The 21,214-nt window shown below is 44.0% G+C and overlaps 1 protein-coding gene and 1 non-coding gene across 2 annotated transcripts in view; both read left to right on the top strand.

The window, feature by feature from the left end:
- Positions 1-19,252, top strand: part of LOC140362199 (chromodomain-helicase-DNA-binding protein 4-like) — a 38,489-nt gene extending 19,237 nt beyond the window's left edge. Inside the window, exons 11-40 of the mRNA XM_072448275.1 lie at positions 181-384; positions 1,447-1,649; positions 2,061-2,192; positions 2,279-2,378; positions 2,955-3,146; positions 3,831-4,031; positions 4,186-4,323; positions 5,252-5,373; positions 6,236-6,409; positions 7,670-7,811; positions 8,010-8,141; positions 8,518-8,635; positions 8,779-8,903; positions 8,986-9,078; positions 9,853-9,994; positions 10,625-10,791; positions 11,438-11,624; positions 12,485-12,574; positions 12,878-12,972; positions 13,049-13,182; positions 13,501-13,645; positions 13,878-14,043; positions 14,519-14,616; positions 14,690-14,897; positions 14,982-15,203; positions 15,294-15,402; positions 15,731-15,863; positions 17,456-17,651; positions 17,836-18,008; positions 18,935-19,252. Coding sequence (XP_072304376.1) covers positions 181-384; positions 1,447-1,649; positions 2,061-2,192; positions 2,279-2,378; positions 2,955-3,146; positions 3,831-4,031; positions 4,186-4,323; positions 5,252-5,373; positions 6,236-6,409; positions 7,670-7,811; positions 8,010-8,141; positions 8,518-8,635; positions 8,779-8,903; positions 8,986-9,078; positions 9,853-9,994; positions 10,625-10,791; positions 11,438-11,624; positions 12,485-12,574; positions 12,878-12,972; positions 13,049-13,182; positions 13,501-13,645; positions 13,878-14,043; positions 14,519-14,616; positions 14,690-14,897; positions 14,982-15,203; positions 15,294-15,402; positions 15,731-15,863; positions 17,456-17,651; positions 17,836-18,008; positions 18,935-18,949 — 4,356 coding nt within the window. The 3' untranslated portion in view covers positions 18,950-19,252. The remainder of the gene's footprint in view (positions 1-180; positions 385-1,446; positions 1,650-2,060; positions 2,193-2,278; positions 2,379-2,954; positions 3,147-3,830; positions 4,032-4,185; positions 4,324-5,251; positions 5,374-6,235; positions 6,410-7,669; positions 7,812-8,009; positions 8,142-8,517; positions 8,636-8,778; positions 8,904-8,985; positions 9,079-9,852; positions 9,995-10,624; positions 10,792-11,437; positions 11,625-12,484; positions 12,575-12,877; positions 12,973-13,048; positions 13,183-13,500; positions 13,646-13,877; positions 14,044-14,518; positions 14,617-14,689; positions 14,898-14,981; positions 15,204-15,293; positions 15,403-15,730; positions 15,864-17,455; positions 17,652-17,835; positions 18,009-18,934) is intronic.
- Positions 540-683, top strand: LOC140362334 (small nucleolar RNA SNORA16B/SNORA16A family). The gene has a single exon (XR_011927064.1). It is a non-coding gene; the product is annotated as a small nucleolar RNA SNORA16B/SNORA16A family (small nucleolar RNA).
- Positions 19,253-21,214: the final 1,962 nt, after the last annotated feature.

Here is a 21,214-nt window from a genome sequence, read left to right as displayed (position 1 = left end):
TCCCCTTCATCTGGACTCCACTGGAATGTAGCTGGAACCGTACACTTGTCAACACCGTGTACTCGACACAGTATCACAGTTTTACGATTGTCACAAAGTATTTTCTGTAAAAAAAAAAACCTGCGGTTCGTCTTTACGTAGAATCTGCTGTTTAACACTGTGACTCCTTCTCTCTCCCAGTGCCCGCAGCTGAAGGCCAAAGTGCAGAAGATCTTGACGTGGCGCTGGGGCGACCCTCCCCCTCCCACCATCGTGCCCCGCCCCCCCGACCTGGCCCCGGACGCCCCGGACCCGGCGCCCCTGGCAGGACGTCCGGACCGGGAGTTCTTCCTCAAGTGGTCCAACCTGTCGTACTGGCACTGCTCCTGGGTCACGGAGCTGCAGGTGACCACAACACAATTATGCACTTATTCAGAGCTTCTAGTAACTAATTAAGTAAGAGTATTTGTAATTCACGTCTCCTGCGGCGTCATGAAGTCTGTCTTGGTCTGAAAATCAAAACGTACCGTATTTTCCGGACTATGTCGAGACGTTCACCCAGCTGCCGTTTTAAGCCTCGTTTTTCCTGATGCATTTGCCTCGTGCCAGAGTTCGGGGGAGAAAATCCGAGAGCAGCACTTTCATCGACGGTCGCTGTTCAGTTCGACGTAACTGTCTCCGCAACAATTAGGGAAAGGACATCATTCAAATGCAACGAATCGCGTGGTGTTTGTGTTAAATGTACCGTATTTTCCGGAGTATAAGTCGCACCAGCCAAAAAGTGCATAATAGAGAAGAAAAAAACGTAAGTCGCACTGGAGTATGAAATGCAGTTTAATTCCTCTGTCACTTCTAAACAACTCCACAAACTCCAGAGGAAGAGGAAGTGCAGATTCTTCTTCTGCGTCGCTTGGAGCCTGGAGCGCCCTCTTGTGGTTGTCAGTGTGAAAATAACAAATAATATCACATAAGTCACTCTGGAGTATAAGTATATAAGTATAAGTCGCACCCCGGCCAAAACTGAAAAAAGGTGCAACTTATAGTCCGGAAAGTACGGTATTCTGAATGCCGAGCTTCTGTTGACTGAGATTTATATTTTTAAAATCAAAACCCAACATAGGCCGTGTCCTGAAGTGCAAAAAACAACAACTTTATTGTCCAAAATAAAACACATCTTGTTTTTAACGGACAAAACTCGAGCGGACTCGTCTAATACATTTAGGCCTGCGGCAGTGAAGACTCTGCTAAAATCACACAAACTCCTTCACTGCGTCCAATCATCTCCTCTTTGGTCTTTGTCTTGTTTTCTATAACCTCAATTCTTTTACCTCTTGTTAAATATAATCATCTGGAAACCGTCTATTCTGAATCGTTAAAACAAAGCTCTCGTTCTTAACACGATCTCGTGAACAAAGAGCAGCAGCGACTTCCCCCGCGTCGATCTAAACGTTCCTTTTGTCTTCTCAGCTGGAGCTGCACTGCCAGGCCAAGTTCAGGAACTACCAGAGGAAGACGGACATGGACGAGCCGCCGGTCATCGACTTCGGCGACGAGGACAAGAGCACCAAGAGGAAGCACAAAGACCCCATGTACGCCAAGTTGGAGGAGAAGTACCTCCGCTACGGCATCAAGATGGAGTGGCTCATGATCCACCGCGTCATCAACCACAGGTGCCTTTTCTCTCACAGTACTGCATCTGAAAAGTACTTTAAGAAGTACTGCGTTTGCTGCTGACGTCCTTTTAAAGTATTTTATTCTACAATAAAGTACCTTGGTTGATACTGACGTCCTTTTAAAGTATTACATTCTATGATAAAGTACTGCGTTTGATACTGAAGGTCTTAAAAGTAATAAGTTTGATACTGAAGGCCTTAAAAATAATACATTCTACAATAAAATACTACATTTGATACTCACTTTTACATTCGTAGACCAGAATATGACTGTTACGACTCACTTTTTCCTCTGTAGACCAGATTATGACCGTTACGGCTCACTTTTTCCTCTGTAGACCAGATTATGATCATTACGTCTCACTTTCCCTCTGTATCGATAGTTAATTTTGACCTTGTGTTTTCCAGCGTGGACAAGAAACACAACGTGCACTACCTGATCAAGTGGCGCGAGCTGGCGTACGACCAGGCCACGTGGGAGGCTGACGACATGGACGTGCCAGAGTTCGACCAGTACAAGCAGCAGTACTGGCACCACAGGTCGGGAAACCGCTCACAAATCATCACGACTTCATCTGTTTACGTCAAAAACACGACGTCGTTGCTCATTTGGTGTCCGTTCTCAGGGAGCTGATGATCGGAGACGAGGGACGGCCCGGAAAGAAAATCAAAGTGAAAGGAAAAACAAAGAGACCGGACAGACCTCCAGAAAACCCTGTGATCGATGTAAGTCAATAATCCTCACAAAAACCTCTTCTTTGCACTCTTACAATAAGATTGTAGCCCTCTAAAGCGTCTCATTCTGCTTTTTAACAGGATTATACGTTCAGAAAATGGTTTACTGGAATTATTCATTAGCTTTTTTTTTTTTTCTTGCTTTTTTATGTTTTTTTTTTTTTTTTTAAGTTCATATCTTTTATCTACAAATCATGTGCACTTTTTGACTTCAATAATACATTTTGTATCCTCATAAACGCTTATACACCTACTACTTTACTGCTTTCTCTGGGACAAGCCACATGAAAACACTTAAATGTGTTTATAATGCTTTTTATGTGATTGAAAAGGCAAACAAGCACAGGAAACAACATTAAAACACAAGAGAAACAACGCGTAGAAACAGAACTGGTGCTAAATAAAGAAAAAGATGAAATAATCCAGAGTCATCCTTAGTTTTTATAAATCCTTGAGTGATTAAGACAACATTTTGGTTGTGGAGGTCCTGGTAAAATGCTGTTTTGCACCTGAAGTAAAGAACGCTAAACGCACGCCGCCGCTAACTGTTCGTTTTCCCTCCCTCAGCCCACGATAAAGTTCGACCGCCAGCCGGATTACCTGGACACGACGGGGGGCACGCTGCACCCGTACCAGCTGGAGGGTCTGAACTGGCTGCGCTTCTCCTGGGCCCAGGGCACCGACACCATCCTCGCCGACGAGATGGGCCTGGGCAAAACCGTGCAGACCGCCACCTTCCTCTACTCGCTCTACAAAGAGGTGGGACAATTTAATCCAGTTTAAATTGTTATTTTACCGTGTTTGTTGTTGATATTTAGGACGATGGCTGAAAATGTCAAAAGTCAGATCAGACAAAGCTAGAATCCAAACTAGATGCTCCTGCGAGTTGTGTCGGGGGCACATTTGCATAAACTGGACAAAATTCGACCTTTTCTGACCAGTTTTAGCATGAACCTGAGCTTTACCAGAGCTATAACGCCACATGGAAACACAAAGAAAAATAAAGTACTATTTGTGTCAACAAATACTGTCTAATGTCTAAAAAAATTTGCATTATTTTCAATTTAATTATTTTTGTAACATCCCAAATCGTAATTGCGGTTGAACGGTGACAAACAGATTAAACATTTTTCAAAAGAAATGAGAAAAATTGATAAATGTCCCAGCGTCCTCTGAGCCCTTGAGGAGAGCCACGGTGTAAGAGAGATTATGTTGATATTATCACATTGAAATCAGTATCGCAATGGACTTTGAACTGTTTTGTGGCTGGACTTTTTAGGAAAACATTGAAAACACTCATTAAACAGTCTTCTTGATTATCAGTGACTTTTAACGCTCCGAATTGACACTTTTAGTTCCAGTTTGACTGCACTGAACAATGTATTTGTAAAGCGTACTCTAAATGACTGGAGTGACACGGTGGGCGTCGGCTCTCATCCGCAGGGTCACTCCAAGGGGCCGTTCCTGGTCGGCGCGCCGCTCTCGACCATCATCAACTGGGAGCGCGAGTTCGAGATGTGGGCGCCGGACATGTACGTGGTGACCTACGTGGGGGACAAGGACAGCCGAGCCGTCATCCGGGAGAACGAGTTCTCGTTTGAGGACAACGCCATTCGAGGGGGAAAGAAGGCGTCCAGGATGAAGGTGAGAGGGCGGGGCGGGTGAGATAAGGCAGTGTTTCCCGTAGATTCTGCTGAGACGATGCTGGCAAAGGCGAAACATTTACATTTTACACACATTTTGCACATTTTGTGTGAAGGAGTGTTTTAATAAATGTTTGGTGCCGTTGCTCCCGCAGAAAGACTCGTCGCTGAAGTTCCACGTGCTGCTGACGTCCTACGAGCTCATCACCATCGACATGGCCATTCTGGGCTCCATCGACTGGGCGTGTCTCGTGGTGGACGAGGCTCACCGGCTCAAGAACAACCAGTCAAAGGTAACGGCCGCAACACACGTGAGGCACAGAAGTGGAATCATCAAAAATGTCCTTTTAAAATATACTTCAATCTAGTATAAATATATTTAAATCTAGTATAAATATTACATTTAAATAATAGAAAAAAAACACTCTTATTGACATTATGTTACAGTATTGCACATGGTTATAGCAGTATTGCACATGGTTATAGCAGTATGGTTATAGCAGTATTTATTGCACATGGTTATAGCAGTATTGCACAGGGTTATATCAATATGGTTATAACAGTATTGTAGCAGTATTGCACATGGTTATAGCAGTATTTATTGCACATGGATATATCAGTATTGCACATGGTTATAGCAGTATTACACATGGTTATAGCAATATGGTTATAACAGTATTGTAGCAGTATTGCACATGGTTATAGCAGTATGGTTATACCAGTATTGCACATGGTTATAGCAGTATTGCACATGGTTATAGCAATATGGTTATAGCAGTATTGCACATGGTTATAGCAGTATGGTTATAGCAGTATTGCACATTGTTATAGCAGTATGGTTATAGCAGTATTGCACATTGTTATAGCAGTATTGCACATGGTTATAGCAGTATGGTTATAGCAGTATTGCACATGATTATAAAGGCTGAATGACATGTTCAGGGCTAACAGTGTTCATTGTAAATATATATGTATTTATTACATACTTTACCACAAAGTATACTTTCTGTAAAGCTCGAATACAATTTTGAAGCAAGAAAATGGTAGATAATAATATATAAATAATAGTATTTTATTCCATCCTTTTTCTTATAAAAACATAAACATTGAGGTTTTATCTTTTTTTTTTTTTTTTTTTTTAATCTCTGAAAATGAAAACAAATAAATCATTGCGTTATCTATTTAAACATGACATTTTGAACATTCTGATTGTGTTTGTAGTTTTTCCGTGTCCTGAACAACTACCCGCTCCAACACAAGCTGCTGCTGACGGGAACTCCTCTACAGAACAACCTGGAGGAGCTTTTCCACCTCCTCAACTTCCTCACGCCGGAGAGATTCAGGTCGGTCACAACGACCGCTCAGAAAGCATGTATTTATGTGCAGAAATGTACCGTATTATAGTAAAGAAAACTCTCTGCAGACGAAGCCAAAGGAATGAGTTGCAGTAGTTTATACCATCAATATGAGCAACAGTCGGAATAAATCCACATGGTTTTATTAATGTAACGAAGGAATACAAATAAAGAAATTCAACTGTGAAATTGGCATAAATAGTGCTATCAGGAATGTTTAAATATATATACATAAACGATCAAAGTACACGTATAATTTAGCGTAGCTTTTTACAAATAAATTAATCGAATGACTTAAAACTAGCATAAATGGTACATGGAATGTTTAAAAAAGATAGACTTAAACCTTCTAACTAATCTGTCAAAGTGAAAAAAATTGCGTGGTACTGTTATGTGTAACGTTTTATTACTATCACAAGAAAAACGTACCGTATATACTATTTACAAATAAGCAATACCGTATTTTCCGGAGTATAAGTCGCACCAGCCAAAAAATGCATAATAGAGAATTAAAAAAAAACATGTATAATTCACACTGGAGTTTGAAATGCAGTTGCAAGTGTGAAAATAACAAATAATATCACATACAAGTCGCTCCGGAGTATAAGTATAAATATAAGTCGCACCCCGGCCAAAACTATGAAAAAAGAAAAATACGGTACATTGAGAGAGAAAAACTGTTTTAAAGAGAATTTCTCACAGTTTAAACGTAAGATTTGGCTCCGTTTTGAGCTTTGTGTTATGAACGCTCTGCTGCTCTCAGGAAACTTTGAGGGATTGCACAGAATCCCGTGTGTCTCGTCTCGTGTACTTTCCTTTGCTCACGTTCTTCTTTCCTGTCGCTCCGCAGTAATCTGGAGGGTTTCCTGGAGGAGTTCGCCGACATCGCCAAAGAGGATCAGATCAAGAAGCTCCACGACATGCTGGGCCCTCACATGCTGCGGCGACTCAAGGCCGACGTCTTCAAACACATGCCCTCCAAAACCGAGCTCATCGTCCGAGTCGAGCTCAGCCCACAGCAGAAGTAAGAGTACTTCACAGTTCGTAGTATTCTCCTGTAGTACCGCTCGCAGCTGTAGAAGTTACGACGTCGCAGGATTCTGAAGTTTACCCGTGACCTTCTCCTGTAAGAGCTCCAAACAAGTTTAAAATGTAGACCTTTATACACTGCCTGTTCAAAAAAGAAGTCGCCAACTAAGCAAATACAGTAGGTGGCGCCTCCTGCTGGATAACTGCTGCGCTGGTGATGATCTTTCAGCCGCGACACCGTATTTAAACACGACTGATGCAGCGCGTTTCTCTTTTTCTGAAACGACTACGTGGAAAGACGAATCCCGTGGTCATGGAGACGATGTTGGTGTGTTTTGAGAAGGGTCAGGTCATTGGCGTCAAGCAGAGGAGACATCTAAACGTCTAACTAGAAGGAGAAACTAATCTACATCAGATCTGATCCAGACTGTGGGCTGAACGAGGTCAAATTACAGCCCGTGACCCTTTTTTTCTTCGACTTTTATCTTTGGACATGCAGTGTGTTTGTTGTTGGAGTATAGGGGCTCTTTTACAGCTACAATATATTCAGTTTATCTGACGTAGACAGAGAACGTTGAGTAACAGTTGAAGAAAAGCAGATGCACAACAGGAACTCGGACGTTTACCTTTCTCTTCTTAAATAAGATGTTTTTATTTGTTTTGTTTTTTTAATTATTCTTTTTTTGCAGTTGCCTCGTTTTTCAATTATTATATTTTAAATATTATATATATTTATATTTTTCATTACACAGGGGAAAAAATAATAATAATCTAAATAATTAATTCAAAGTAATCTAAATAGGTGGTAGGGGTACAGTTCTGAGTTCCTGTATATACTCGCATATATAGATGTACACCTGTTCCTACACACGTTCAAATGGGATGTTTTTGAGTGCTGCGTAAAGAGTTGTTGGGAGAGCTGAAGTGTCCTTTAGATCCCCCTGCTGTCGGTAAACGATCGATCCAAGCTCTGCACAGTTCACGCTTTACTGTATAAAGTTAATGTTGAGAGAATGGACAAAAATGAGGAAAAGAAACACATTTTGCCGGTGGTTCTTCCACTCTGTGTTGCAATTGTTTTGTCGTTAGCGTCTTCTGCAGAGAACTAATGTGTCCAAACGGGTTCTAAGACATTGAACTTGTGAACCGACATGCTCTGAAACGCAGCGGGTTCTTGCATTAGTTCAACAGTTCACATTCCGGTCTGCAACGCTCGAATCTAATGCTGAATATGTCCGTCTCCTTTTTGCTGTAGGAAATTTTACAAATACATTCTGACGAAAAACTTCGAGGCTTTGAACACGAAAGGCGGCGGGAACCAGTTTTCTCTGCTCAACGTCGTCATGGATCTGAAGAAATGCTGCAACCATCCCTACCTCTTCCCCGTGGCCGCGATGGTACGAAAGCGCTCTCGATCATATGTAACGGGAAAGGGAAACTGTGGGCGGGGTTTGTGAAACTCTGATGAAATGTATAAACGGGTACAGCTTGCGTTTTTATTTTAAGGATGACTCGTCTTCTCACCGATTTTTGAATAGTTTCCTTGCTGTAAAAATGTGGTCGTAAATGCGCGTTTGCCACTTCCTCCCGAACAGGAAGCGCCTCGTTTGCCCAACGGGATGTACGAGAATCAGGGTCTGATCAAAGCCTCGGGGAAACTGCTGCTGCTGCAGAAGATGATGAGGAAACTGAAGAACGGCGGACACAGGGTGCTCATCTTCTCACAGGTGAGTCGCGGCGGGGAAAAGGCGCCCCCTGCTGGAACACGGCAACGCGGCATGCCACAAAAGGACTAGCGACACATGCTATACTTATTTTGTTTAGCTTTTAACAACGCTAACATTGTTCACGCGTCAAAAACGGCTGGAATTTTGTGCATTTCGTCACGGTAATTCCCTCTGCTGCCAGTAGATGGAGCGCTAGCACCAGATCCAGATGGTGGAACGCCTGACCGCTAAAAAGTTGCGCGGTTTTCATTACATAGTTATTTATTTTAAGTTCTAAAGCTTGAAACACTAAAGCGACGTTACAAGTTTAAAGCCAATAATGACAAATAATGCAGAATATGTCATTTTATAATAATCCTAATGTTTCCGTTTTCAGATGACAAAAATGCTCGATCTTTTGGAGGACTTTTTGGAAAACGAGGGTTATAAATACGAGAGAATCGACGGAGGAATCACCGGGGGCCTGAGGCAGGAGGCCATCGATCGATTCAACGGTAAACGGACGGTGTTTTCATACGTTTTCCTGCTTTTATTTGATTCACTCGTTCACATTTCATCGCCCCCCGTTTGCGGTTTTACAGTGTTTTGCAATGTGCGAACCGGAATGAAAATGCTTGAACTCTGTTGCGTCCCTCAGCTCCGGGCGCTCAGCAGTTTGCCTTCCTGTTGTCGACGAGAGCAGGCGGTCTGGGCATCAACCTGGCCACGGCCGACACCGTGGTCATCTACGACTCGGACTGGAACCCCCACAACGACATCCAGGTGAGGACCACCGGAGGGCGCATCCGCAACGCACGGTTCCGAGCTCAATCGCGTGACTGTGTGTTTTAATGTTTCTGTCCAGGCCTTCAGCAGAGCCCATCGAATCGGTCAAAATAAGAAGGTCATGATCTACCGCTTCGTCACTAAGGCGTCGGTGGAAGAGCGAATCACTCAGGTAAACGCATATTATTTAAATTTATTTTTATGTCCCAAGATTTTATTTATTTCATTTATACTCTAATTTTTATATTTCATTTTTCAAAAATAAAAAAACAAGTTGAAAATTAGAATTTAGAAAAAAACAAGGTATTAAAAAAGGTTAAGGCACATGATGCGTGTCCCATTCAGTCTAGTTTTGTCCTTTTTTTTTTTTTTTTTTCCTTCTCATTGTCCGCATGTCAGTTACAGTGACTCATTCAATTGGACAAACTTTATTGATCCACAGGGGAAATTACCCGGACACAGTCGCTCACACATCACAGAAGAATAGTAATGAAATAGTGTCATGATATTAAAACTCCAAATCTATATGGCTTTTTAGATGACTGAAAGCTATTTTTGACATGAACTAACTGCATTTTTGTTAATATTTCCATGTGGTTTTGAAGTAGCTTTGGTAAAAATCAAGATCATTCCAAACCTGGTCAGGAAAGGTCAAATTTGGTCCTATTTAAGTGATTTTTATATATTTCTGTATCTCTCAGTTCTATACTAGCTTTAGGATCGAAATTTTAGTATGCCATTTTTGATACTTTGCTAACATAATTAATAAAGATTATAATTCACATCACAAATTCGTCTTGCCAATAATCTAAATAAAATATTGTGATTTATTTTTTATTGATTTTGTTTCCACCAACATAAAATAGTTTTAAATATTCTCGTTTGTCAATGTTTTCTGTGGCAGTGGAGCATGAGTCAAACTAAAGCATCTGTTTGTTTTGTGCAGGTGGCTAAGAAGAAGATGATGCTGACTCACCTCGTGGTTCGTCCCGGTCTCGGCTCAAAAACCGGATCCATGTCCAAACAGGAACTGGACGACATCCTCAAGTTCGGCACTGAAGAGCTGTTCAAAGACGAGCTGGGAGAAAGTGGGAGTGAGTACATATTCCTGTTTGAAATGTACAGAATTGGCTTCCAGATACGGCCAAACATTTAGTAGTTTTGATCTGTTTTTGTTTATGGTATTTCTACTACTTCCTGTTGAAAGGACCAAAAACTCTTATCTTTGACCCAAAACACTTTTACTTTACGTTTGCTTGCTTGTCATTATTGTATACGTCGTCTTTATTTTATTTTTATTGTTTCAATGTTATTTATTCAATTTAAGTATTTTTTTAAATTTTATTTTTATCATCATTTAATTAATTTTATTATTTTTTGTTACTGTTATTTTAATTTATTTAAGGAATCCAGACATTTATTTATTACCAGAATTCCAAGCATATTTTTTTTTTGTTTTTTTATTATATTTATTTCAAGGAATCCAAACTTTGAATTTTTTTTTAATGTGGTTGGACTAAATCACCACAATAAAATAAAACCATATGAAAGATTCTATGAAAGTCAGGGACGTAGCGAACATCATAAAATGTTTAAAATGTTCTTTGGCGTTTTTTGCTTTATAGTTGTAGTCGTAGTTGAACCGTTGCTTCTCTAAATGTTCTTTACGGTTGTAGCTGTAGTTGTTGAACTGTTGCTTCTCTGAATCCCGTCAGGAGAGAACAAAGAGGAGGACAGCAGCGTGATCCACTACGACGACCGGGCCATCGAGGGCCTGCTGAACCGCAACCAGGACGCCACCGACGACACGGAGCTGCAGAGCATGAACGAGTACCTGAGCTCCTTCAAAGTGGCTCAGTACGTGGTCAAGGACGAGGAGGAAGAGGCGAGTTCCACAATGACATGTTATAGTTCCAAAAAGCGACACAGAACAACATGAATTGGAGTAGCATTTAGCTTCTTGAACACTAATTTGATGAATCCTGGTTAGAAAGTCCTTTCCTTCCGAGTGTCAAAAACACTCCGTTCTGAATCTCCTCCATCTGTGACGTGGCTCTGAGAATCTTCTACTGTTCTTAACTCCACAAATCATCTCCAGATTCTGTTCTGTGAGTTTCTCTCGTCTAATCACGATCAGTACGACAGCGTTCTGAGACCCGGAAGTAAAGAGGCTTGAAACGCGTTGACATTTTGATCTTAAACTGTGTGTAATTCCCTCTGCAGCCGGTAGATGGTGCCAAAACTCACATTGTCCCAGGGAAATGCCAGAGATCCAAAAAAAAATGCTTTTATCAAACAAAATGACATGAGATTCCGAACTAAATGAACTCGAGAGCAGGTTTAAAGGCTGAGAACAAGACAAACAATGCAGAACGTTTTCTCTTTAAAGGGCCAGTACTCCTATTTTGAATCACGCGCTTGTTCCACCCAAAATTTCCAAGTTTGAGGTTGAAGTCAGAAGAAAGAGCCTAAATACTATACATAAAATGCTAGCGTTTGTGTTTCTCACTGCGCGTGCTCGCCCCCCGCAGGAGGAGGAGGTGCAGCGCGAGATCATCAAGCAGGAGGAGAGCGTGGACCCAGACTACTGGGAGAAGCTGCTGCGTCACCATTATGAGCAGCAGCAGGAGGATCTGGCTCGTAACCTGGGCAAAGGCAAGCGCATCCGCAAGCAGGTCAACTACAACGACGGCTCGCAGGAGGACACGGGGGGCAGAGGTCAGTGCAAACACTTCATTACTCCCTCTTTACACGGGACGCCAGACCGGAGCCAAATGTCTCAGATTCAGCCGTTTTTTGAATAGAAACGTCCAAAGTTATGAGCTACAAATGTTGAAATTTAGCCTTTTATTTGTTAGATTCGCCCCACAAACTTTTGCGTTTTAAAGTCCTTTCGAATGACAATCGTGTCTTTGGAGTCGAACAGCACCACTTTTTGAAGCTGCGGTCATGGATTTTTGGAGTGAAATGTATTGCAGATGAATATGTACATGTACACAATGACAATATAGACAAATGTATGAAACGCAAAAACTATATTCTAAATGTGCAAAAATCATGAGCTGCCATCAATAATGAGCAGAATGAAACACTTTAGTACTTTGTGTCTTAAATGAGTCATAAAAGCCACAATTGCAGAGGAAAAGACACAATATTTACAGTTCGATCTCATTTATTAAACAATATAGTTACTTTTTCATTTGATCCAGTAAATGCAGAGATATGAAACACTAATCTACAATCTGACCCGTTCATTTCACTTTTAAACAACTAAATGTCCCGTGAAAGCACAAAGACCATAATCCTTTGCTGCTGTGTCATGAGTTACTATTGAACAACTATTTAAGCTTCAAATACGTCCCTAACAAAAGCACGAAAGGCAGTAAATATAACGCCGCGATATTCTGCCTCGACATTTGGCTTCGCTCACGTCCCTGGTACAAAATGAATGTAAAACAAAAGCTAAAAATGATTTATCGAGCTAAAAATACTGATGTAGTAGATCTTTTAGTCAAAGTCGATTTATCAAACGCCGTTGGCCAGAGCTTGTGCGTAACGTTTGTTTTGTGCGTTTGCAGCCGACTGGCAGGACGACCAGTCCGACGGTCAGTCCGACTACTCTGTGGCCTCAGAGGAAGGAGACGAGGACTTCGACGAGAGAACTGAAGGTAATTCAAGCTTTTCTGTTTCGCTTTAGCCGTTATAAATCAGTTCATTACGATCGAACCACATGTTTATCTTCTATAAGTTCACCAGTCGTCTCACTTTAAATGCTTTTGTTTGCTCGGGTTTAAGACAAAATGGGTTGTTTTATTCTTATTTAATGATATTTATGCCACAACTATCTCACAGAAACAGTATTTAGGATGTAAAATGTACGACAAAACGTTTAATTTCCACCTTTTTTCAAACCTGAATTGATCCTTGTTGGAAACGCTGACTTTATTGTATGAAATGTGCGTTTGTTTCAGCCGCAAACTCGCGCAGACCGGGCAGGAAGGGTCTGAGGAACGACAAGGACAAGCCGCTGCCCCCCCTGCTGGCCAGGGTCGGAGGCAACATCGAGGTGGGTTCAGGTCGCGCCGCCACTTCGTCCAAAACGCCTCATTTTCCAGAGTTGACGGTGGGATGTGTTCGTGCAGGTGCTGGGCTTCAACTCCCGGCAGAGGAAGGCCTTCCTGAACGCAGTGATGCGTTATGGGATGCCCCCGCAGGACGCCTTCACCACGCAGTGGCTCGTGAGAGACCTGCGCGGCAAATCTGAGAAGGAGTTCAAGTGAGTCGCAGCGTTTACAGCAGAGAAGAGACTCTTGAGCTTTTTAATGAGATGTCGAGATACAAAAGTCTCTTATTGATTCTTTTAAAATTGAATAAGACTTGATCATGGTTTGATATCTGAAGATTATTCCACATTTCAAATTTAACTTAATGACAATAGAAAACACACCACTCACTCGGTGTTAAAACCAGAAAAGTCCAGGTTTGTTTAGTTCTAACGCCGTGTTCTGTGCCTCTTGTCTCCTCCTCTTCCTTCTTCCTCCTCTTCCTCCCTCCTCCTCCTCTCCCCTTCCTCTTCCTCCTCCTCCCCCCTCAGAGCGTACGTGTCACTCTTCATGCGTCACCTGTGTGAGCCCGGAGCAGACGGCGCCGAGACGTTTGCTGACGGCGTCCCCAGAGAAGGCCTGTCGCGGCAGCACGTGCTCACGCGCATCGGGGTCATGTCGCTCATACGCAAAAAGGTACGACCGCCTCCACCCCCACAGAGGGTCCCGTTTGCTCTGCCCGCCCCCACAGAGGGTCCCGTTTGCTCTGCCCACCCCCACAGAGGGTCCTGTTTGCTCTGCCCGCCCCCACAGAGGATCCCGTTTGCTCTGCCCGCCCCCACAGAGGGTCCCGTTTGCTCTGCCCGCCCCCACAGAGGGTCCCGTTTGCTCTGCCACTGGCGTCTAAACCCGGTGCGTTTGTCCTCAGGTGCAGGAGTTCGAGCACGTGAACGGTCAGTGGTCGATGCCGTGGATGGCGGAGCTGGAGGAAAACAAAAGAGCGGCCGCAGCCGCCGCAGCTCAGCCCGACTCTCCGGGGAAGACGCCCTCCACCGGGACGCCGGCCGACACGCAGCCCAACACGCCAGCGCCGGGTGAGTTCAACACGGCTCATGATGCGGGGTCTCAAGGGGGTCTTAGAGGAGGTCTAGAGGAGGTCTAGAGCTAGTAACGTCCCCATTTGTGTAAAACTATTGTAAATATTTGGCTACTCCAATCAAACAGTATTTTAATCTATTAAACTATTATTAAAATACTACTAATTAAATCTGCAGCACTCTTTAAGTTGAGCTGCAACATTTAATCAGAACAGTTGTTTTGATCATCATTACTACTTTTAAAAGAAAATGTCAAAGAATAGACAAACAAAGATATTCTCTTTTTAGAAGCTTTCATTCACCATATTTACACTTTTTTTTTTGTCAAAAAGCACAATAGAAATAATAAAACGGTCAGTTTCCGCTCTAACGTCTCAGTACATGACAGAGTATTTGTGTTAACGTTGTCGTACTTTCTTTTTGGCTCCTCTGCTCTTCCGTCTCGTCCTAAACGTACTTCGTGTTTTCGCAGTTGACGAATCAAAGACCGAAGAAGCTGCTAAAGACGTCGAGAAAGACGTGAAGAAAGACGCCGAGCCCGACAAGAACGGAAAAGACTCCAAGAACGAGGTGCGTCAACGGATTCAAACGAGTTGTTCGAGTTCCGCGGTGCATCGTCGCTAAAATAAACGTTTCTGTTCAGGTCATCGCGATCCCCGGCGACGACGAGAAGGAGAAGAAGCCCGAGGAGAAGAACGGGGAGGAGCCGGCGGAGGACAAGACGCAGAACGGCGAAACGGCGGCGGCGACAAACGGCACCAAAGATCCGGAGAAGGAGGAGGAGGAGGAGGAGAAGCCCGCCGAGAAAACGGAAGTGTCGGAGGTCAAGCCCGAGGACGCCGAGATGAAGGGTACGACTCCGCCCCGTCGTTTTCCATTCGCTCACAGACACGGAACCAAACCGCTCATCATCGTGTGTCGCTTTGTTTTTACAGAAGAGAAGAAGGACAAGGTAGAAAAGATGGACACGACTCCGGCGCCCGAGGACAAGTCTTCGGACGACAAGTCTTCGGACGACGTGATCGAGGTGAAGGAGGTGAAGCCCGAGGAGAAGCTGCAGAACGGCAACGGCTCCAAAGAGTCTGCGGCGGCGAGCGACGACAAGAAGAAGGCCAAGTCCAGGTTCATGTTCAACATCGCCGACGGAGGCTTCACGGGTAAAGACGCGCCGCACACGCTCAGACAGTGGTGTATTTGACGTAAAGACAAGTCGCGTGTTGAGCGTTTGGTCTGTCGTTTCTCTCCAGAGCTTCACTCGCTGTGGCAGAACGAGGAACGAGCCGCGACGGTGACCAAGAAGACCAACGAGATCTGGCACCGGCGGCACGACTACTGGCTGCTGGCCGGCATCATACAGTATCCTTTTCAAACCAGAGTCCGACAGTGCGCGTGGCATGAGAAACCTCCATTTTGTTTCCGATGCAGCGACAGTTCGAGGAGTCTGCTCGAGATCTGGAAGGAGATATTTGTGTTTCAACATCATGTTTTGTCATTTCTCAAACGCTGCAGTGCCACAAACCAAATGTTATCACTTTATTGTCATTTTAATACGTCCGACTTCTTAGAAAAATGAACGAGACTCAACATTTGGAGTTGGCAAAACCTGCGATATTCTAGACTTTTTTTCATATTGAAAACCAGGTGCAGATCTTTGTGGGGTTTTTTGGTCCTTGACCCTGGTCAGACACGGCTACGCTCGCTGGCAGGACATCCAGAACGACGTGAAGTTCGCCATCCTCAACGAGCCGTTCAAGGGGGAAATGAGCCGCGGGAACTTCCTGGAAATCAAGAACAAGTTCCTCGCCAGACGCTTCAAGGTAAAGTTCACGAGACCTTGACCAGATGACTTGAACCCTCCTGACCTCCTGTTTCTTCACCTTTGAACCCTCCTGACCTGTTTCTTCACCTTTGAACCCTCCTGACCTTCTGTTTCTTCACCTTTGAACCCTCCTGACCTTCTGTTTCCTCACCTTTGACCCTCCTGACCTTCTGTTTCCTCACCTTTGACCCTCCTGACCTTCTGTTTCCTCACCTTTGAAACCCTCCTGACCTTCTGTTTCTTCACCTTTGAACCCTCCTGACCTGTTTCTTCACCTTTGAAACCCTCCTGACCTTCTGTTTCCTCACCTTTGACCCTCCTGACCTTCTGTTTCTTCACCTTTGAACCCTCCTGACCTTCTGTTTCCTCACCTTTGAACCCTCCTGACCTTCTGTTTCTTCACCTTTGAACCCTCCTGACCTTCTGTTTCTTCACCTTTGACCCTCCTGACCTTCTGTTTCTTCACCTTTGAACCCTCCTGACCTTCTGTTTCTTCACCTTTGAACCCTCCTGACCTTCTGTTTCTTCACCTTTGACCCTCCTGACCTTCTGTTTCTTCACCTTTGAACCCTCCTGACCTTCTGTTTCCTCACCTTTGAACCCTCCTGACCTTCTGTTTCTTCACCTTTGACCCTCCTGACCTTCTGTTTCTTCACCTTTGAACCCTCCTGACCTTCTGTTTCTTCACCTTTGACCCTCCTGACCTTCTGTTTCTTCACCTTTGAACCCTCCTGACCTTCTGTTTCCTCACCTTTGAACCCTCCTGACCTTCTGTTTCTTCACCTTTGACCCTCCTGACCTTCTGTTTCTTCACCTTTGAACCCTCCTGACCTTCTGTTTCTTCACCTTTGAACCCTCCTGACCTTCTGTTTCTTCACCTTTGAACCCTCCTGACCTTCTGTTTCCTCACCTTTGACCCTCCTGACCTTCTGTTTCCTCACCTTTGACCCTCCTGACCTTCTGTTTCTTCACCTTTGAACCCTCCTGACCTTCTGTTTCTTCACCTTTGAAACCCTCCTGACCTTCTGTTTCTTCACCTTTGACCCTCCTGACCTTCTGTTTCTTCACCTTTGAACCCTCCTGACCTTCTGTTTCCTCACCTTTGAACCCTCCTGACCTTCTGTTTCCTCACCTTTGACCCTCCTGACCTTCTGTTTCTTCACCTTTGAACCCTCCTGACCTTCTGTTTCCTCACCTTTGACCCTCCTGACCTTCTGTTTCCTCACCTTTGACCCTCCTGACCTTCTGTTTCTTCACCTTTGAACCCTCCTGACCTTCTGTTTCTTCACCTTTGAACCCTCCTGACCTTCTGTTTCCTCACCTTTGACCCTCCTGACCTTCTGTTTCCTCACCTTTGACCCTCCTGACCTTCTGTTTCCTCACCTTTGAACCCTCCTGACCTTCTGTATCTTCACCTTTGACCCTCCTGACCTCCTCTTCCTTCACCTTTGAACCCTCCTGACCTTCTGTATCTTCACCTTTGACCCTCCTGACCTCCTCTTCCTTCACCTTTGACCCTCCTGACCTCTTCCTTCACCTTTGACCTTCCTTCACCTTTGACCCTCCTGACCTCCTCCTCTTCTTCTGCAGCTGTTGGAGCAGGCGCTGGTGATCGAGGAGCAGCTGCGCAGGGCGGCGTACCTGAACATGTCTGAGGACCCCTCCCACCCCTCCATGGCCCTCAACACTCGCTTCAGTGAAGTCGAGTGTTTGGCCGAGTCTCACCAGCATCTGAGCAAAGAGTCGATGTCCGGGAACAAACCGGCCAACGCCGTCCTGCACAAAGGTGAGGCTTGACCCCGCCCACGAGAAGGCGGAGCATAAACGCCCAGAATGCAACACACTTCATCATAAGAATGTCGTTCTTTGTTCGACTAAATTAACTACATTTATAGGACTCGACAGTTAAATTTGTTTGTTTTTCCGTTATATTTTCCAAACCTGTAACGTTTCCCCCGTCTCGTCTCCAGTGCTGAAACAGTTGGAGGAGTTGCTAAGCGACATGAAGGCCGACGTCACCCGCCTCCCGGCGACCATCGCCCGGATACCACCGGTTGCCGTGCGGCTGCAGATGTCCGAGAGGAACATCCTGAGCCGACTGGCCAGCAGGGGCCCGGAGACGCACACACAGGCACAACAACAGGTGAGCGGGGGGCGGGGCTTTAATCTGAGTTCACACAGGGTTTCCATGGCAACAATGAAGGGGCCACATGTCCTGGAAACATATTTACTGTATTTTCCGGACTATAAGTTGCACCTTTTTTCATTGTTTTGGCCGGGGTGCGACTTTTATACTTAAATACTTCTTCTCCGGAGCGACTTATATGTGACATTATTTGTTATTTTCACGCTTGCAACTGCATTTCATTCTCCAGTGCGACTTTTTTTCTTCTCTATTATGCATTTTTTGGCTGGTGCCACTTATACTCCGGAAAATACAGTAATTCTTCAAATATCTATCAAATGAATCAACCATTTCTGTCGCAATCAGTTACTTATTTCCTCCAAAATGCAGGCATTATAGATCCATCTTCAAACTGTTCTGACGGGTTTAGCCGGAGACATTTTTACGCTTTTTATTCTGTTTTCTTCGTAATGTATTTGTAGATTTATCATTCCAAACGTTCTGTAAAATGATTTGAATCGAGGCGTGGGACACTGCCCCTTGAGGCTCATTTATGCGCTGCACATTCACACGGAGACATCAGTCTCCGCCCCCTGGTGATTCTGCTCCTCGTTTGCCCCGCCTCCTCTGAGCCTGTGGAGACGCTGTACATGTGCCTGCCACTGGGGGCAGCGGCAAACACAACTCCACAACAAACTGTAAAAGAACAAACGATTTAGACTTTTCCAGCAAATGGCCTCCATGTTTGTTTCTCTGACTGACCTTGAGCGGCCTCTGGTGGTCATTAAACAGAATATTCCAGGTTAGATTGAGGTTAAATACAGGTTTTGGTGCTAAACGAAGCGTAGATTGTTTGAATTGTACATGTTTTGGTCGTTTATGTTAGCGCTGCAGCTAACGTGCTAACATGCTAACCGCCCTTTTCCCCTCCGTGTCGCCCGCAGATGTCTCAACAGTAGACTGAAGCGCTTACCTCTTTTTCCCTTCGACATTCCTGACTCCTGATTGGTGCACAGCGACTGACGGACAGCTTGAAGCCACGCCCCTGGCCCCGCCCCAGAATATTGGACATTTTTGAGTGTTTCTGGAGGATTGATCTCCTTCACCAGCGCGAGTCGGAGGCTGTGGACACAAAGCTATTTTATTTTTATTTTATTTTTTCTTATTTTTTTTCAATTTCTGTATTAATATTATTGATATAATGTTATTATGATGTTTTTTTGGGACCTAAATAAAGAATAAACTCGAGAATTTGGCCCATACATTTGTTGTCGTTCTTAGCCCAGAAAAGATAATGTAAATAGTGTTTTTAATGTTTTTAGGGCTGGAAATAATGATTTCTACATTGAGACGTTTTGTGGGATTCAAACTGAAATTCTACTTGAAATTTGAGCTTTTAGATGAAAGTCTGACATTTGATTGTTTTTAGACATTTAAATGCCGCCGTCTTGGTTAGAAAAGCCTGTTTCGTCCAGATAAGTGATAATTTCAACAAAATATTCGATTATTGTGAAAAGAAAGATCCTACTTTAACCTTTATTCAACGTTATTGAATGGCCGTGAAATCCTTCATCATTCACTTTGTCCTCCTGTAGAGGGCGCACTTCAGCTTTATGAAGACAAACCTGATTGTTTAAGTTTATGTGACTTAAACAGTTGGAAAAAGTAAACTACACAAGTGAAAGTGCTTTATCGGAGTAAAATTGAAAAGAAATGACTTGTTTTTGAAACTCTTTATCTCTTAAGCTGATATTGTGAGAGTTACATGAATAACAACATTATAAATGTGTCCGTTTTTCATTCGTTGTTAAAATTTTGCCTAAAAATGTTGATTTACGGCAACGATCCAAAATACGATCCAGATCAGGAGTGTAAACTACAACTTTCATGTCTCAAACCTCAGCCCGGAACATCCCTGTGACCGGCCCGGGCCTCAAACCTCAGCCCGGAACATCCCTGTGACCGGCCCGGGCCTCAAACCTCAGCCCGGAACATCCCTGTGACAGGCCCGGGCCTCTGACTTTCCGGGTCTCACTGCAAAATGAAAGTGACGTCTGCGCTTTTTTTCAGTCTTTAAACCACATAAAATGAAACCATATGTTTGTCGACCGATAGTGGAACCTCGGATTCAGGAGGAGCAGAGTGGTTTTCGTCCCGGTCGTGGAACACTGGACCAGCTCTAGACTCATCGGATGCTCGAGGGTTCATGGGAGTTTGCCCAACCAGTCCACATGTGCTTTGTGGATCTGGAGAAGGCTTTCGACCGTGTCCCTCGGAGTGTCCTTTGGGGGGTGCTCCGGGAGTACGGGGTCCGGGGCGCTTTGCTCAGGGCTGTCCAGTCCCTGTATGACCGGAGCAGGAGCTGTGTTCATTGCAGCAGTAAGTCAGACCTGTTCCCAGTGCATGTGGGACTCCTCAGGGCTGCGCTTTGTCACCGCTTCTGTTCATAGTTTTTATGGACAGAATTTCTAGGCGCAGTCAGGGGTCAGAGAGTGTGGTCGGGTCAGGGGTCGGAGGGGAGTCCTTCCCCTCTCCAGGTGGGTGGGGGGTCCTTGCCCCAAGTGGAATAAAATGGATGGATGGCATTTGTAAGTATTATTTATTTGTAATTAGCATTTTATTTGACCAAACTCAACAAAAATATACTTATCAATATTATTTGTTTTCATCATCAAAAATCTAAAATACAGTGTCATTTTGAAATGACATCGTCCAAGAATCTTCATCTCACGTTGGAAAGCGTTGACTATGAGAACAGATAAAATATAAACTGCAGAAGAATCGGTTCATTTTATTAAGACATTTAACACTTAAAACGCGACATTGCGCTTTTATCCTTCATAAAACACTTATAATACAACATTTAACAGTGTCGTTCACACTTTTATGACCAGGAAAGTGTTTAGGAGCACGTCACACCTGTTCACTCCACAGTCACATGTTTAAAGTATTTGTTAAAGTGCACTCTGTAACTTTGAGATGATTGACAGGTCAGATCTCGCCCAGTTTGACATTTTTGAGCAATAAAACGATTCCATAATTGAATAAATGCCTGATGTAGAGTTGTTTGTTGCTGTGGAAAGTTACAGAATGCACCTTTAATTACAGATGAATCCCGGGTGAAGCTGGACCTGTCGTCGTCCATTTAAAGTGTAATTGAGGTGTTTTTTTAAAGACGTTTGAAGCTCGTGGAGTTTGAGGCGTCGCTTTGGTCGAACAGCAGC

The sequence above is a fragment of the Eucyclogobius newberryi genome, unplaced genomic scaffold, assembly GCF_026437365.1.
Source record: "Eucyclogobius newberryi isolate DKJ021-1_F unplaced genomic scaffold, fEucNew1.0.hap1 SCAF_16, whole genome shotgun sequence".
NCBI lineage: Eukaryota > Metazoa > Chordata > Actinopteri > Gobiiformes > Gobiidae > Eucyclogobius > Eucyclogobius newberryi.
This window is presented reverse-complemented; position numbering and strand designations above follow the sequence as displayed.